Consider the following 17,500-nt stretch of genomic DNA (forward strand, 5'->3'; position numbering starts at 1 on the left):
AGGAGAGGAGGGGTAGGAGGAGGAGAGGAGGGGTAGGGGTTGTAGAGGGGTAGGAGGGGAGGGGTAGGAGGAGGAGAGGAGGGGTAGGGGTTGTAGAGGGGTAGGAGAGGAGGGGTAGGAGGAGGAGAGGAGGGGTAGGGGTTGTAGAGGGGTAGGAGAGGAGGGGTAGGGGTTGTAGAGGGGTAGGAGGGGAGGGGTAGGAGGACGAGAGGAGGGGTAGGGGTGGTAGAGGGGTAGGAGAGGAGGGGTAGGGGTTGTAGAGGGGTAGGAGAGGAGGGGTAGGGGTTGTAGAGGGGTAGGAGAGGAGGGGTAGGAGGAGGAGAGGAGGGGTAGGGGTTGTAGAGGGGTAGGAGGGGAGGGGTAGGAGGAGGAGAGGAGGGGTAGGGGTTGTAGAGGGGTAGGAGAGGAGGGGTAGGAGGAGGAGAGGAGGGGTAGGGGTTGTAGAGGGGTAGGAGAGGAGGGGTAGGGGTTGTAGAGGGGTAGGAGAGGAGGGGTAGGAGGAGGAGAGGAGGGGTAGGGGTTGTAGAGGGGTAGGAGAGGAGGGGTAGGAGGAGGAGAGGAGGGGTAGGGGTGGTAGAGGGGTAGGAGAGGTAGGGGTTGTAGAGGGGTAGGAGGGGAGGGGTAGGAGGAGGAGAGGAGGGGTAGGGGTTGTAGAGGGGTAGGAGAGGAGGGGTAGGAGGAGGAGAGGAGGGGTAGGGGTTGTAGAGGGGTAGGAGAGGAGGGGTAGGGGTTGTAGAGGGGTAGGAGGGGAGGGGTAGGGGTACTCACTGCCATCTTGTTGTTGCTGAAGGCCCCTTCGTAGTACAGGCCGAACTGAGTGACCACCACCCCGCCCCCCTGTCTCTGGTCCTCCAGCCACTGGCCCATGTACTTCTCCCCTCTAGGGCGACACCAGGGTTCACACTTTACTACCCCGAACCCCGACCCTTGCCGATAGCATTGTCACACACATCACTAAAACACATGGGACCAGAAGGAGTGAGTTTCCTGAAAGCATCAACATACCTACAGTAGTAGGACATTATTTGGCTGTGGTTAGCGAATGCAGTTGTCAGTTTGATGCTGCGTTCCTTTTGTATCAGGATTGGGGGGGATTCCCGAGTTCAACGTCAAAATCGTCATCAAATACGTCACCTGAACTCACGTTTTCTGCCATTTTACGGGGTAAAAAATCTTCCCCGACTTCATCAACGTCAGCTGCTGACGTCAATCAAGATGGCTGCTCAACTGATGAGCATCAACAATAAGGGAAACCAAATCCGGAGCTCAGAGACAAAAGGAACGCAGCATTAGAACATACTTAGTGATGTCATCAAACACGCCATAGCCCGCCCTCTTGTCCTGCTGCCACTGGCCCACGAACACGCTGGAGGACGAGCGGTCCAGCTTGCCGCTGCTCAGCATCCCGTGGCCGTGACGCACGTTCTGGACGAACGAGCCCTCGTACACCTCGCCAGACGCATACCTTCACAGCACAGAATGTCCTTTACACCCTGCATTTTCCCTCAACTATGATTGCTTTTAAACTGCAAATAGTCAGACAGATAAAAAGGCAGAGACAGATTAACAGACAAAAAGACAGTCAGACAGATTATCAGTCAGACTAACAGATATTAACGGACAAATAGACAGAGATTAACAGATAGTCAGACAAATTAACAGACAGACAAATTAGCAGACAGATAAACAAATTAACAAATAGACAGATTAACAGACAAACAGATAGACAGACAGCCCCATTAACAGACAAATAGACCGAAAGACAAACAGAGTGATTAACAGACAGACAGATTAACAGACAAATAGACTAATTAACAGACAAATAGACAGACAGATAGTCAGAGATTAAGAAAGATAGACAGTCAAATTAACAGACCTCTGTTACAGTAACAGACAGATAATCAGACAAAGATTAAAAAACAGACAGATTAACAGACTGATAGACAGATAGAGACAGATTGACATATTAACAGACAGATTAACAGACAGATTGACAGACAGATTGACAGACTAACATACAGATTTAAAGACAGACATATAGACAGACAGTAAACAGATTAACAGACTGATTAACAGAAAGACAGACTAACAGACAGCTAAACAGATTCATTGACAGACAGATTAACAGTCAAACAGACAGACAGATTAACAGATGGATTGACAGATTAACAGGTAGACAGATTAACTATCAGATAGAAAAAGAAGAACAGATTGACAGATTAACAGACACATTTACAGACAGATTAACAGACAGATTGACAGACAGATGAACAGCCACAGATTAAAGGGGAATGCCGCTGTCATAGCAAATTTAGCTCAAATGTCGCTTTGTCCTCAATGAAACCGATCCGTACACACCAACATTTAACCGATCCCGTGCAGTAGTAAAATAGCTCCTTTTTCCTCTGTGTGCGCACCCCCTTTATAATGGAGGCCTATGGGACTCTGCTAAAAACTATGATAAACATGCTCCATTATAAAGGGGGTGCGCGCACAGAGGAAAAAGGAGCTAGTTTCATTGAGGACAAAGCGACATTTGATCTTAATTTAACAGAGATAGACAAACAGATTAATTGACAGATTAACAGATAGACGTATTAACAGACAGATTAACAGACAGACAGACAGATTAACAGACAGACAGATTAACAGATAGATTAACAGACAGACAGATTAACAGTCAGATTAACAAACAGACAGACAGACAGATTAACAGACAGACAGATTTACAGTCAGATTAACAGTCAGATTAACAGACAGACAGATTAACAGTCAGATTAACAGTCAGATTAACAGACAGACAGATTTACAGTCAGATTAACAGTCAGATTAACAGACAGACAGATTAACAGTCAGATTAACAGATAGATTAAAAGACAGACTGACCAGTAGGTCCCGAAGCCGTGCATCTTGCCGTCTCTCCAGTGGCCAAGGTAACGGTCAGACCTGTTCAGCAGTTTGTTGGGTATCACACAGTCTCCATAGCTACGGGGAGGAGGACACAAGCACAGGACATAGGGTAGGGTTCACCCTACTGGGGTGATTGGATGTTGGGTTTGACCACTGGGTGGCAGTAGCGGTAATGGGTGGTCAGGATATAAGAGTGTGGTTTTTAAGAGAAGAAGGTGGAACCATCTGAGGTGGATGTTTGATGTTGGCTACCAGAATAAAGAACCAGTTCTTGGGACTTGGAACTTGGGTTCATCATTTCAACAAACCACAATACCTCCCACTCGTACTGTAGTATACTCCAGGGTCAACCCTCCCACTCTTACTGTAGTATACTCCAGCCCTCCCACTCTTACTGTAGTATACTCCAGCCCTCCCACTCTTACTGTAGTATACTCCAGGGTCAACCCTCCCACTCTTACTGTAGTATACTCCAGGGTCAACCCTCCCACTCTTACTGTAGTATACTCCAGGGTCAACCCTCCCACTCTTACTGTAGTATACTCCAGGGTCAACCCTCCCACTCTTAGTGTAGTATACTCCAGGGTCAACCCTCCCACTCTTACTGTAGTATACTCCAGGGTCAACCCTCCCACTCTTACTGTAGTATACTCCAGGGTCAACCCTCCCACTCTTACTGTAGTATACTCCAGGGTCAACCCTCCCACTCTTACTGTAGTATACTCCAGGGTCAACCCTCCCACTCTTACTGTAGTATACTCCAGGGTCAACCCTCCCACTCTTACTGTAGTATACTCCAGGGTCAACCCTCCCACTCTTACTGTAGTATACTCCAGGGTCAACCCTCCCACTCTTACTGTAGTATACTCCAGGGTCAACCCTCCCACTCTTACTGTAGTATACTCCAGGGTCAACCCTCCCACTCTTACTGTAGTATACTCCAGGGTTAACCCTCCCACTCTTACTGTAGTATACTCCAGGGTCAACCCTACCACTCTTACTGTAGTATACTCCAGGGTTAACCCTCCCACTCTTACTGTAGTATACTCCAGGGTTAACCCTCCCACTCTTACTGTAGTATACTCCAGGGTCAACCCTCCCACTCTTACTGTAGTATACTCCAGGGTCAAACCTCCCACTCTTACTGTAGTATACTCCAGGGTTAACCCTAATCTGCAGTATGAAATGTTAGACCCAAAGAGGTCATCATGCTACTGTAACGTTCTATCAACAAACCCACCCGTCCTCCAGTCCGTTCTTAAAGGTTCCTGTGTAGCTCGTCCCATCGGGCCACTTCAAGGTTCCCCTGACAAGCAGACAGATGGAGACACAAGACAACGTCAACACAAACCGGACAATGTCAACACAAACTAACCCTGATAAGCAAACAGACGCAGTTCCAACACAAACTAACCCTGATAAGCAAACAGACGCAGTTCCAACACAAACTAACCCTGATAAGCAAACAGACGCAGTTCCAACACACATCCAGCTCCTCAACGTCAATCCTTCAATACTTCCTGAAAAGGATCACAGACTTTGGTATATGACTGACTGACCTGCCCTGACTGACCTGCCCTGACTGACCTGACTGACCTGCCCTGACTGACCTGCCCTGACTGACCTGCCCTGACTGACCTGCCCTGACTGACCTGCCCTGACTGACCTGCCCTAACTGACCTGCCCTGACTGACCTGCCCTGACTGACCTGCCCTGACTGACCTGCCCTAACTGACCTGCCCTGACTGACCTGCCCTGACTGACCTGCCCTGACTGGCCTGCCCTGACTGACCTGCCCTGACTGACCGGACCTGACTGACCTGCCCTGACTGGCCTGCCCTGACTGACCTGCCCTAACTGACCTGCCCTGACTGGCCTGCCCTGACTGACCGGACCTGACTGGCCTGCCCTGACTGACCTGCCCTAACTGACCTACCCTGACTGACCTGCCCTGACTGACCTGCCCTAACTGACCAGACCAACCTGACCTGTACTAACCTGACTGACTGACCTGACCTAACCTAAAGTGACTGACCTGCCATAACTGACCTGCCCTAACCTGACTGACTGACCTGCCCTGACTGCCCTGACTGACCAGACCTGCCCCGACTGCCCTGCCCTGACCTGCCCTGCCTGACTTGCCCTGACTGACCTGCCCTGACCTGACTTGCCCTGACTGACCTGCCCTGACCTGACTGACCTGCCCTGACTGACCTCCCGTGGGGCTTGCCAGCGAGCCAGCGTCCGGAGTAGGTGGCGTCCTTCAGACGGCCCTCCCTGGTGAAAGTGTAGCAGGCAGAACGTGACGCGGCAGGGGCTCCGCCCCCTCCCACCCCGGCTCCGCCCACTCCTACGCCGGCTCCGCCCAGAAGGTGCTGCAGCACCGCCTGGTTCAGCGCCCGCAGCCACTTAGCCTGGAGGGAGGCACACACACACACACACACACACACACACACACGCAGGCGCACACGCACACACAGGCACAAGCACACAGGCGCGCACACACACACACACACACACACACAGACACGCAGGCACACACACGCACACACAGGCACACGCACACAGGCACGCCCATGACGCCCATGACTTGGCTCCACCTCTACTTAATGATTCATTACACAATGAACCAGTACACCATGCATCACGAGGGGGCCACTAGAGGGGGCTGCTTTAATCCAATGAGGAAAAGTGCGTTTAATCAGTCAGTCTGCCTGGTCAATCAGAGGGTCACAAGAGTGGAACTGAATTCCAACCCCCCTCAAAGAACTAAATACCTACAGCTGGGTTTCCGTTAGCCAGTAATTACCGTTTTTTGTCCGGAAAAATCCGTTGAAGTCCGATATATTAAAATCTCTCTGGTCATAATTTCCGGAGAAATAATTCCCCCTAATTGTATTAAGCCTACAATAGACCAGACCTAGACTAGACCGGACCTAGACCAGACCTAGACCAGACCTAGACCAGACCTAGACTAGACCAGACCTAGACCATACCTAAACCAGACCTAGACCAGACCTAGACCATACCTAGACTAGACCAGACCTAGACCATACCTAAACCAGACCTAGACTAGACCATACCTAGACCAGACCTAGACCATACCTAGACTAGACCTAGACCATACCTAGACCAGACCTAGACCATACCTAGACTAGACCTAGACCATACCTAGACCATACCAAGACTAGACCAGACCTAGACCATACCTAGACTAGACCAGACCTAGATCAAAACCTGATGCGAGTGGTTTGGAGCGGTACCTTTTCCTGAGGTGATGAAGCCAGCAGAGTGAAAGTCTCTTCAGGTGCAGTCACCTTGATCCCAAACCTGGGAGAGAGAACAACACCCACATTCAACAACAGACTCATTTGACCCTCTTAAAAACACAGCCTCATCAGAACACAACACATCATCATCTTCAGACCCAGGTTCACTGCAACACAACAGGCCAGACAGAGGGACTTACAGGCCGCTTGTCTCCTTGGTGACGGGCTCCACCCACAAGGTAGCCAGAGGGTAAACATGGTGGGAGGAGAACTGGGAGGAGACACAGGCGATGATGTCACGGGATGTCACATACAGTATACAACATACGTAGCTGTGCAGTAGCTCTAGACCACACATATACAGTACAGCTATATGACGTGACTGTGCACTCTAGTCTTTACATAGCAGTAGTTGTAGTAGTAGTTTATTGTATACTGGAGTCTTTACACTGTAGTGGTAGTAGTTTATTACTGAAGTCTTTACATAGCCGTAGTAGTAGCAGTAGTAGTAGTAGTGGTAGTAATAGTTTATTGTATACTGTAGTCTTTACACAGTAGTTGCAATAGTAGTTTATTGGGTACTGTAGTCTTTACATAGCAGTGGTAGTAGTAATAGTAGTTTATTGTGTACTGTAGTCTTTAAATAGTAGTGGTAGTAGTAGTAATAGTAGTTTATTGTTCCCGGGGATGAGTAAACTACATTGCATTTTTGCAACTTAAGAATGTCTCAATGAAATGAAACTAGCCGAGCTGTTGAGAATCTCCTATGTTTCCAACAGTGTTCTCTTCCTGTTCTTTAGAGGATGTACTGGGCAGTAGTGAGCAGTAGTGAAACCTGTGACCTCTAGAAACACAGTCAGTCAGTAGTGAGCAGTAGTGAAACATGTGACCTGTAGAAACACAGTCAGTCAGTAGTGAGCAGTAGTGAAACCTGTGACCTGTAGAAACACAGTCAGTCAGTAGTGAGCAGTAGTGAAACCTGTAACCTGTAGAAACACAGTCAGTCAGTAGTGAGCAGTAGTGAAACCTGTGACCTGTAGAAACACAGTATCAGTCTGTTCTGTCCTTGGTTGTCACACCATTGCTGTGGTTACGGCCTACAGCTGGGAAACGGTGTTCAGTCACATGATTATTCAATCAAACCTGCATTACTACAAACACTGGACATGATTTCAATGCTCAGATAAGACTGTTTCTTCGGGGGGAGTGATCAGGTAGACTCTTTTGTTCAGAATAACTGAACTAATTTCTGCTCATGGGAGGAGAGCTGAGTCTTTCTGCATGTCTCTGCTGCGTCTCAGAGCCACACAGCTCTGTGGTGTCCAGTCTGAGGCCCGTCAGGTGTGTGTGTGTGTCCAGTCGGAGGCCCGTCAGGGGGGTGTGTGTGTCCAGTCTGAGACCCGTCAGGTGTGTGTGTGTCCAGTCTGAGGCCCGTCAGGGGGGGGTGTGTCCAGTCGGAGGCCCGTCAGGGGTGTGTGTGTGTCCAGTCTGAGGCCCGTCAGGGGTGTGTGTGTGTCCAGTCAGAGGCCCGTCAGGTGTGTGTGTGTGTGTGTCCAGTCTGAGGCCCGTCAGGTGTGTGTGTGTGTGTGTGTCCAGTCTGAGGCCCGTCAGGGGTGTGTGTGTGTGTCCAGTCTGAGGCCCTTCAGGGGTGTGTGTGTGTGTCCAGTCGGAGGCCCGTCAGGGGTGTGTGTGTGTCCAGTCTGAGGCCCGTCATGGGGGTGTGTCCTCCCACGCCTCACCTGAGCGTGGACCAGGGCGTCGTTGAAGAGGACGAACCAGTTGACGGAGAAGCGCCCGGCGTTCTGCAGCGTCAGCGCCTTGTTGCTGCTCTCACACACCAGCCGGCGGACGGGCAGACGCAGGGCATCCTGCTGGGACCAGGTCAGAGGACAGGACAGACCAAGAGAGGACAGGACAGAGAAAGAGCAGAAGACAGAATATAACGTCCACCTTATTCCACCTGGCGGTCCTATGGTAGCACGCGCTGGGTGACATGACGACCCACAGTGGTCTTTCCTGAGAAGGTCTTCCAGAAGAGGCCGGTGGCCTCGGCCTCCTTCCTGCGCCGGCCCAGACCCAGACCCAGGGCCTCGTACCTGGAGCAGCCCTCCTGGACACGCTGGTAGGCCTCCGTGTTCTGGACACACACACACACAATAACACAACACAGGCCTTCACTGGGGCTACTACTGAAATGCACACAACAATCTCATGTGTTGGAATAATATATATATATATATATATATATATACATACACAACTGGACTAGCCTTGTGAGACCACTCTGATTTGGTCAGGCTACAACTGGACCAGTCTGGCCTGGTCAGGCTACAACTGGACCCGTCTGGCCTGGTCAGGCTACAACTGGACCAGTCTGGCCTGGTCTGGCTACAACTGGACCAGTCTGGCCTGGTCAGGCTACAACTGGACCAGTCTGGTCTGGTCAGGCTACAACTGGACCAGTCTGGCCTGGTCAGGCTACAACTGGACCCGTCTGGCCTGGTCAGGCTACAACTGGACCAGTCTGGCCTGGTCAGGCTACAACTGGACCAGTCTGGCCTGGTCAGGCTACAACAGGACCAGTCTGGCCTGGTCAGGCTACAACTGGACCAGTCTGGCCTGGTCAGGCTACAACTGGACCAGTCTGGCCTGGTCAGGCTACAACTGGACCAGTCTGGCCTGGTCAGGCTACAACTGGACCAGTCTGGCCTGGTCAGGCTACAACTGGACCAGTCTGGCCTGGTCAGGCTACAACTGGACCAGTCTGGCCTAAAACGTCACTTGGCTTTAGAAATCCAAGAAAATCACATAGCAACCACACTCAGTGCCATGATGGCAGACCACTGACAAAACGTGGAGGTAAATTCTACAGGATTCTACAAGGTTCTACAGGGTATAATGCAATAACAAAATATAAAGGCTTTGTATAAACAATGCCACATCCTGCACCAACAACCATACCACGGTCAAAGTTGCCTACATCACACGTCTTGCCCATTCTAATGTTTGGTCGAACAGCAAATAAACCTCTTCACCATGTCTACATGCTTATACATACTGAGTTGCAGTCCCATGATGCAGGGTTTGGAGGAGCAGGCTATTACTAATAAAGTGTCGTGGCCGGGTCACACAGGGTCACTATTACTGCTCTACATGTGGTCAGGTCACACAGGGTCACTATTACTGCTCTACATGTGGTCAGGTCACACAGGGTCACTATTACTGCTCTACATGTGGTCAGGTCACACAGGGTCACTATTACTGCTCTACATGTGGTCAGGTCACACAGGGTCACTATTACTGCTCTACATGTGGTCAGGTCTATTACTGCTGGAACCAGCTGAGCAGATCAAGCCATCGCTGGAATGAAAGGTGCAGTGGTGGCTGATGGGTAACGAGCTGTCCGTCTTGTTTATTTGCTGAACCCTGAAGTGAGCGCGTACCACGTGGAAGCAGGTGGCCAGTTTGAGCAGAGTCCGGCCGTACTGCTGCAGCTGCTCCAGAGGCGAGTAGCACAGCGTGAGCAGCAGCTCCTCCAGAGGGACCTGCTGACCGCTGCCTGACAGCTGCCTCACCACCTCCAGCTGCTTCCCCAAGACCTGCCTGAGGAACAACACACAGCCTTCCATTACAACATACACACTCACATTAACACAACCACAGAGGAGGACTCTTATAAGATCAACATTCACATTAACTTTGTTAATTATAATAAGGTGAACATTCATATTAACAGAATGACTGAGGAGGATTCATAAGATAAACATTCATATTAACAGAATGACTGAGGAGGATTCATAAGATAAACATTCATATTAACAGAATGACTGAGGAGGATTCATAAGATAAACATTCATATTAACAGAATGACTGAGGAGGATTCATAAGATAAACATTCATATTAACAGAATGGACTAGGGTTGGACGAAAGCTCTTACACAGAGAGCTTCATGAGGGACTGGAAGCCTCCCATCACCTGGAAGTTCCCCACCGAACCACAGTACCTGGGAACAGAGAGAGGAGGGACCAGGAGGGATAAACAGAGAGAGAGAGGGACAGGACAGAGAGAAGGAAAGAGAGGGGGAGAGAGAGAGACAGGGAGAGAGAGGGCAAGGAGAGAGAGAGGGACAGGAGAGATATAGGAGAGGATAGAGGAGAGGATAGAGGAGAGGAGAGAGGAGAGGAGAGATGAGAGAAGAGAGAGGAGAGAAAAGGAGAGGAGAGAGATCATAAACTATAGAGCACCAGATACATGTAACTCGATTAATACCAACAGATACATGTAACTCTATCAATACCAAGATATATGTAGCTCTAGCAGTGGGTGCGTTAAGTAGCTGAGCGCTCAGTCAGCAATCAGTGATCAGAATTCACTTAACGGGTTGCTCAGTTACGCTCAGACTGATCTGCTCAGAGCACAAGTGAGCAGTTTTGAACCATGATCTGTTTGAGCCAAACACCACTTCATAATCCCCTAACCCTAACCCTGAGCAAAAAAAAACAAGGGGCGCGTTTTGGCTTGGGAATCGTTGGGACGCTGCTCGCTAATCACACATGATTGACAACCGGTGAAGAGTTCTCGTCTCGTCTAGCAACTCAGCGCTCGGTTAGAGCAGACCGTTGTGGTTTTAAAAACCGCTCAGCGCTCAAAGTGAGCATTCTAAGAGTGAGCGCTCAGCTACTTAACGCACCCAGTGTTGAGGGGTTTCAATGTTGTCACAGAGGCATGTCTATAAATTGTGTCACAATAGTCCAATACTGACAAGAAGACATATCAGGTGTGTACTTGCTCTGTAAAGGTGTCCAGGAAGATGGCAGCATTCTGGAGGAGGAGCAGGCTTGTGATGTCACGGTCCTGGGCGTGGCGTAGGAAGGAGGTGAGGGAGACGGAGTGCTGTCCCGCCAGACGACACAGACGACTGAAACTGTCCACTAACGTCTGGAACAACTGGCTGGATGTCTGGCCAAGGACTGAACACACACTCTCTACCGGGAGACAGCATACGACCACACACACAATATATATATAAACATATAGGATGACAGTACACACACAGAATATATATATAAACCATATAGGATGACAGTACACACACAGAACATGTATATAAACCATATAGGATGACAGTACACACACAGAATATATATATAAACCATATAGGATGACAGTACACACACAGAACATATATATAAACATATAGGATGACAGTACACACACAGAATATATATATAAACCATATAGGATGACAGTACACACACAGAACATATATATAAACCATATAGGATGACAGTACACACAGAATATATAACCCATATAGGATGACAGTACACACACAGAATATAGAACCCATATAGGATGACAGTACACACAAAGAATATAGAACCCATATAGGATGACAGTACACACACAGAATATATATATAAACGATATAGGATGACAGTACACACACAGAACGTGTAGGACGCCGACACCCTCCCCTCTCTTCCCCTCTACCCTCCCACCTCTGTTCTAACCCTCCCACCTCTGTTCTAACCCTCTCACCTGTTCTAACCCTCTCACCTGTTCTAACCCTCTCACCTGTTCTAACCCTCCCACCTCTGTTCTAACCCTCTCACCTGTTCTAACCCTCTCACCTCTGTTCTAACCCTCTCACCTGTTCTAACCCTCTCACCTGTTCTAACCCTCTCACCTCTGTTCTAACCCTCTCACCTCTGTTCTAACCCTCTCACCTCTTTTCTAGCCCTCTCACCTCTGTTCTAACCCTCTCACCTCTGTTCTAACCCTCTCACCTCTGTTCTAACCCTCTCACCTCTGTTCTAACCCTCTCACCCCTGTTCTAACCCTCTCACCTGTTCTAACCCTCTCACCTGTTCTAACCCTCTCACCTCTGTTCTAACCCTCTCACCTCTGTTCTAACCCTCTCACCTCTGTTCTAACCCTCTCACCTGTTCCAACCCTCTCACCTGTTCTAACCCTCTCACCTGTTCTAACCCTCTCACCTGTTCTAACCCTCTCACCTCTGTTCTAACCCTCTCACCTCTGTTCTAACCCTCCCACCTCTGTTCTAACCCTCTCACCTGTTCTAACCCTCTCACCTCTGTTCTAACCCTCTCACCTCTGTTCTAACCCTCTCACCTCTGTTCTAGCCCTCTCACCTCTGTTCTAACCCTCTCACCTCTGTTCTAACCCTCTCACCTCTGTTCTAACCCTCTCACCTCTGTTCTAACCCTCTCACCTGTTCCAACCCTCTCACCTGTTCCAACCCTCTCACCTGTTCCAACCCTCTCACCTCTGTTCTAACCCTCTCACCTGTTCTAACCCTTTCACCTCTGTTCTAACCCTCTCACCTCTGTTCTAACCCTCTCTCACCTGTTCTAACCCTCTCACCTCTGTTCTAACCCTCTCACCTCTGTTCTAACCCTCTCACCTCTGTTCTAACCCTCTCACCTCTGTTCTAACCCTCTCACCTCTGTTCTAACCCTCTCACCCCTGTTCTAACCCTCTCACCTCTGTTCTAACCCTCTCACCTCTGTTCTAACCCTCTCACCTCTGTTCTAACCCTCTCACCTCTGTTCTAACCCTCTCACCTCTGTTCTAACCCTCCCATCTCTGTTCTAACCCTGTCACCTGTTCTAACCCTCTCACCTCTGTTCTAACCCTCTCACCTCTGTTCTAACCCTCTCACCTCTGTTCTAACCCTCTCACCTCTGTTCTAACCCTCTCACCTCTGTTCTAACCCTCTCACCTCTGTTCTAACCCTCCCACCTCTGTTCTAACCCTCCCACCTCTGTTCTAACCCTCCCACCTCTGTTCTAACCCTCCCACCTCTGTTCTAACCCTCCCACCTCTGTTCTAACCCTCCCACCTCTGTTCTAACCCTCCCACCTCTGTTCTAACCCTCCCACCTCTGTTCTAACCCTCCCACCTCTGTTCTAACCCTCTCACCCCTGTTCTAACCCTCCCACCCCTGTTCTAACCCTCCCACCCCTGTTCTAACCCTCCCACCTGTTCTAACCCTCCCACCTCTGTTCTAACCCTCTCACCTGTTCTAACCCTCTCACCTCTGTTCTAACCCTCTCACCTGTTCTAACCCTCTCACCTGTTCTAACCCTCTCACCTCTGTTCTAACCCTCTCACCTGTTCTAACCCTCTCACCTGTTCTAACCCTCTCACCTCTGTTCTAACCCTCTCACCTCTGTTCTAACCCTCTCACCTCTGTTCTAACCCTCTCACCTCTGTTCTAACCCTCTCACCTCTGTTCTAACCCTCTCACCTCTGTTCTAACCCTCTCACCTCTGTTCTAACCCTCTCACCTCTGTTCTAACCCTCTCACCTCTGTTCTAACCCTCTCACCTGTTCCAACCCTCTCACCTGTTCCAACCCTCTCACCTCTGTTCTAACCCTCTCACCTCTGTTCTAACCCTCTCACCTCTGTTCTAACCCTCTCACCTCTGTTCTAACCCTCTCACCTCTGTTCTAACCCTCTCACCTGTTCCAACCCTCTCACCTGTTCCAACCCTCTCACCTCTGTTCTAACCCTCTCACCTCTGTTCTAACCCTCTCACCTGTTCTAACCCTCTCACCTGTTCTAACCCTCTCACCTGTTCTAACCCTCTCACCTCTGTTCTAACCCTCTCACCTCTGTTCTAACCCTCTCACCTCTGTTCTAACCCTCTCACCTGTTCCAACCCTCTCACCTGTTCCAACCCTCCCACCTCTGTTCTAACCCTCCCACCTCTGTTCTAACCCTCCCACCTGTTCTAACCCTCTCACCTCTGTTCTAACCCTCTCACCTGTTCTAACCCTCTCACCTCTGTTCTAACCCTCCCACCTCTGTTCTAACCCTCCCACCTCTGTTCTAACCCTCTCACCTGTTCTAACCCTCTCACCTCTGTTCTAACCCTCTCACCTCTGTTCTAACCCTCTCACCTCTGTTCTAACCCTCTCACCTCTGTTCTAACCCTCTCACCTCTGTTCTAACCCTCTCACCTCTGTTCTAACCCTCTCACCCCTGTTCTAACCCTCTCACCTCTGTTCTAACCCTCTCACCTCTGTTCTAACCCTCTCACCTCTGTTCTAACCCTCTCACCTCTGTTCTAACCCTCTCACCTCTGTTCTAACCCTCCCATCTCTGTTCTAACCCTGTCACCTGTTCTAACCCTCTCACCTCTGTTCTAACCCTCTCACCTCTGTTCTAACCCTCTCACCTCTGTTCTAACCCTCTCACCTCTGTTCTAACCCTCTCACCTCTGTTCTAACCCTCTCACCTCTGTTCTAACCCTCCCACCTCTGTTCTAACCCTCCCACCTCTGTTCTAACCCTCCCACCTCTGTTCTAACCCTCCCACCTCTGTTCTAACCCTCCCACCTCTGTTCTAACCCTCCCACCTCTGTTCTAACCCTCCCACCTCTGTTCTAACCCTCCCACCTCTGTTCTAACCCTCTCACCCCTGTTCTAACCCTCCCACCCCTGTTCTAACCCTCCCACCCCTGTTCTAACCCTCCCACCTGTTCTAACCCTCCCACCTCTGTTCTAACCCTCTCACCTGTTCTAACCCTCTCACCTCTGTTCTAACCCTCTCACCTGTTCTAACCCTCTCACCTGTTCTAACCCTCTCACCTCTGTTCTAACCCTCTCACCTGTTCTAACCCTCTCACCTGTTCTAACCCTCTCACCTCTGTTCTAACCCTCTCACCTCTGTTCTAACCCTCTCACCTCTGTTCTAACCCTCTCACCTCTGTTCTAACCCTCTCACCTCTGTTCTAACCCTCTCACCTCTGTTCTAACCCTCTCACCTCTGTTCTAACCCTCTCACCTCTGTTCTAACCCTCTCACCTCTGTTCTAACCCTCTCACCTGTTCCAACCCTCTCACCTGTTCCAACCCTCTCACCTCTGTTCTAACCCTCTCACCTCTGTTCTAACCCTCTCACCTCTGTTCTAACCCTCTCACCTCTGTTCTAACCCTCTCACCTGTTCCAACCCTCTCACCTGTTCCAACCCTCTCACCTCTGTTCTAACCCTCTCACCTCTGTTCTAACCCTCTCACCTGTTCTAACCCTCTCACCTGTTCTAACCCTCTCACCTGTTCTAACCCTCTCACCTCTGTTCTAACCCTCTCACCTCTGTTCTAACCCTCTCACCTCTGTTCTAACCCTCTCACCTGTTCCAACCCTCTCACCTGTTCCAACCCTCCCACCTCTGTTCTAACCCTCCCACCTCTGTTCTAACCCTCCCACCTGTTCTAACCCTCTCACCTCTGTTCTAACCCTCTCACCTGTTCTAACCCTCTCACCTCTGTTCTAACCCTCCCACCTCTGTTCTAACCCTCCCACCTCTGTTCTAACCCTCTCACCTGTTCTAACCCTCTCACCTCTGTTCTAACCCTCTCACCTCTGTTCTAACCCTCTCACCTCTGTTCTAACCCTCTCACCTCTGTTCTAACCCTCTCACCTGTTCTAACCCTCTCACCTGTTCTAACCCTCTCACCTCTGTTCTAACCCTCTCACCTCTGTTCTAACCCTCTCACCTCTGTTCTAACCCTCTCACCTCTGTTCTAACCCTCTCACCCCTGTTCTAACCCTCTCACCCCTGTTCTAACCCTCTCACCCCTGTTCTAACCCTCTCACCCGTTCTAACCCTCTCACCCCTGTTCTAACCCTCTCACCTCTGTTCTAACCCTCCCACCTCTGTTCTAACCCTCTCACCTCTGTTCTAACCCTCTCACCTCTGTTCTAGCCCTCTCACCTCTGTTCTAACCCTCTCACCTCTGTTCTAACCCTCTCACCTCTGTTCTAACCCTCTCACCTCTGTTCTAACCCTCTCACCTGTTCTAACCCTCTCACCTGTTCTAACCCTCTCACCTGTTCTAACCCTCTCACCTCTGTTCTAACCCTCTCACCTCTGTTCTAACCCTCTCACCTGTTCTAACCCTCTCACCTCTGTTCTAACCCTATCACCTCTGTTCTAACCCTCTCACCCCTGTTCTAACCCTCTCACCCCTGTTCTAACCCTCTCACCTCTGTTCTAACCCTCTCACCTCTGTTCTAACCCTCTCACCTCTGTTCTAACCCTCTCACCCCTGTTCTAACCCTCTCACCCCTGTTCTAACCCTCTCACCCCTGTTCTAACCCTCTCACCCCTGTTCTAACCCTCTCACCCCTGTTCTAACCCTCTCACCTCTGTTCTAACCCTCCCACCTCTGTTCTAACCCTCCCACCTCTGTTCTAACCCTCCCACCTCTGTTCTAACCCTCTCACCTCTGTTCTAACCCTCTCACCTCTGTTCTAGCCCTCTCACCTCTGTTCTAACCCTCTCACCTCTGTTCTAACCCTCTCACCTCTGTTCTAACCCTCTCACCTGTTCTAACCCTCTCACCTGTTCTAACCCTCTCACCTGTTCTAACCCTCTCACCTGTTCTAACCCTCTCACCTGTTCTAACCCTCTCACCTCTGTTCTAACCCTCTCACCTGTTCTAACCCTCTCACCTCTGTTCTAACCCTATCACCTCTGTTCTAACCCTCTCACCCCTGTTCTAACCCTCTCACCCCTGTTCTAACCCTCTCACCCCTGTTCTAACCCTCTCACCCCTGTTCTAACCCTCTCACCTCTGTTCTAACCCTCTCACCTCTGTTCTAACCCTCTCACCTCTGTTCTAACCCTCTCACCTCTGTTCTAACCCTCTCACCTCTGTTCTAACCCTCTCACCTCTGTTCTAACCCTCTCACCTCTGTTCTAACCCTCTCACCTCTGTTCTAACCCTCTCACCTCTGTTCTAACCCTCTCACCTCTGTTCTAACCCTCCCACCTCTGTTCTAACCCTCTCACCTGTTCTAACCCTCTCACCTCTGTTCTAACCCTCTCACCTGTTCTAACCCTCTCACCTCTGTTCTAACCCTCTCACCTCTGTTCTAACCCTCTCACATTTGTTCTAACCCTCCAACCTCTGTTATAACCCTCTCACCTCTGTTATAACCCTCTCACCTCTGTTCTAACCCTAACCCTCTCACCTTTGTTCAGTAACGGTTGGACCACCCTTCTCTTGACGTCTTTGAGTTGGCAGTAGAACTTCCTCTCAGACGCGGCTAGCTCGTGGATGCCAGCGATGAATCCCATGACGTTGTGGTCGGCCAGCGCCACACAGCTCTGCCCTCCGCTGAACACGCTGCTCAGGAAGCCCATCTGCAGCCAGCCAGGACCAGACACAGCGTTCCGTAGCATGCACACAATAACAATAACAATGTACCTCATTCATAAAACTATCGTTTCATTGTAATTTCTAGCTAGCTGTGTACTCACATCTATGCAGAAGGGCAGTAGGAT

General features: G+C 50.1%; 1 protein-coding gene across 1 annotated transcript in view; it reads right to left on the reverse strand.

The window, feature by feature from the left end:
• Nucleotides 1–17,500, reverse strand: part of LOC311313433 (alsin-like) — a 37,192-nt gene that overhangs the window by 15,127 nt on the left and 4,565 nt on the right. The window contains exons 9-22 of the mRNA XM_084443558.1: nt 17,477–17,500; nt 17,188–17,359; nt 10,970–11,165; nt 10,118–10,183; nt 9,623–9,782; nt 8,185–8,316; nt 7,919–8,047; nt 6,380–6,450; nt 6,174–6,240; nt 5,125–5,324; nt 4,151–4,216; nt 2,887–2,985; nt 1,301–1,465; nt 769–880 (exon numbers count right to left, since the gene is read on the reverse strand). The exon at nt 17,477–17,500 is cut by the window's right edge and continues 192 nt beyond it. Of these exons, the coding sequence (XP_084299684.1) occupies nt 769–880; nt 1,301–1,465; nt 2,887–2,985; nt 4,151–4,216; nt 5,125–5,324; nt 6,174–6,240; nt 6,380–6,450; nt 7,919–8,047; nt 8,185–8,316; nt 9,623–9,782; nt 10,118–10,183; nt 10,970–11,165; nt 17,188–17,359; nt 17,477–17,500 (1,659 nt within the window). The remainder of the gene's footprint in view (nt 1–768; nt 881–1,300; nt 1,466–2,886; nt 2,986–4,150; nt 4,217–5,124; nt 5,325–6,173; nt 6,241–6,379; nt 6,451–7,918; nt 8,048–8,184; nt 8,317–9,622; nt 9,783–10,117; nt 10,184–10,969; nt 11,166–17,187; nt 17,360–17,476) is intronic.

This window comes from Borostomias antarcticus (genome assembly GCF_949987555.1).
Source record: "Borostomias antarcticus genome assembly, chromosome: 9".
NCBI classification, from domain to species: domain Eukaryota; kingdom Metazoa; phylum Chordata; class Actinopteri; order Stomiiformes; family Stomiidae; genus Borostomias; species Borostomias antarcticus.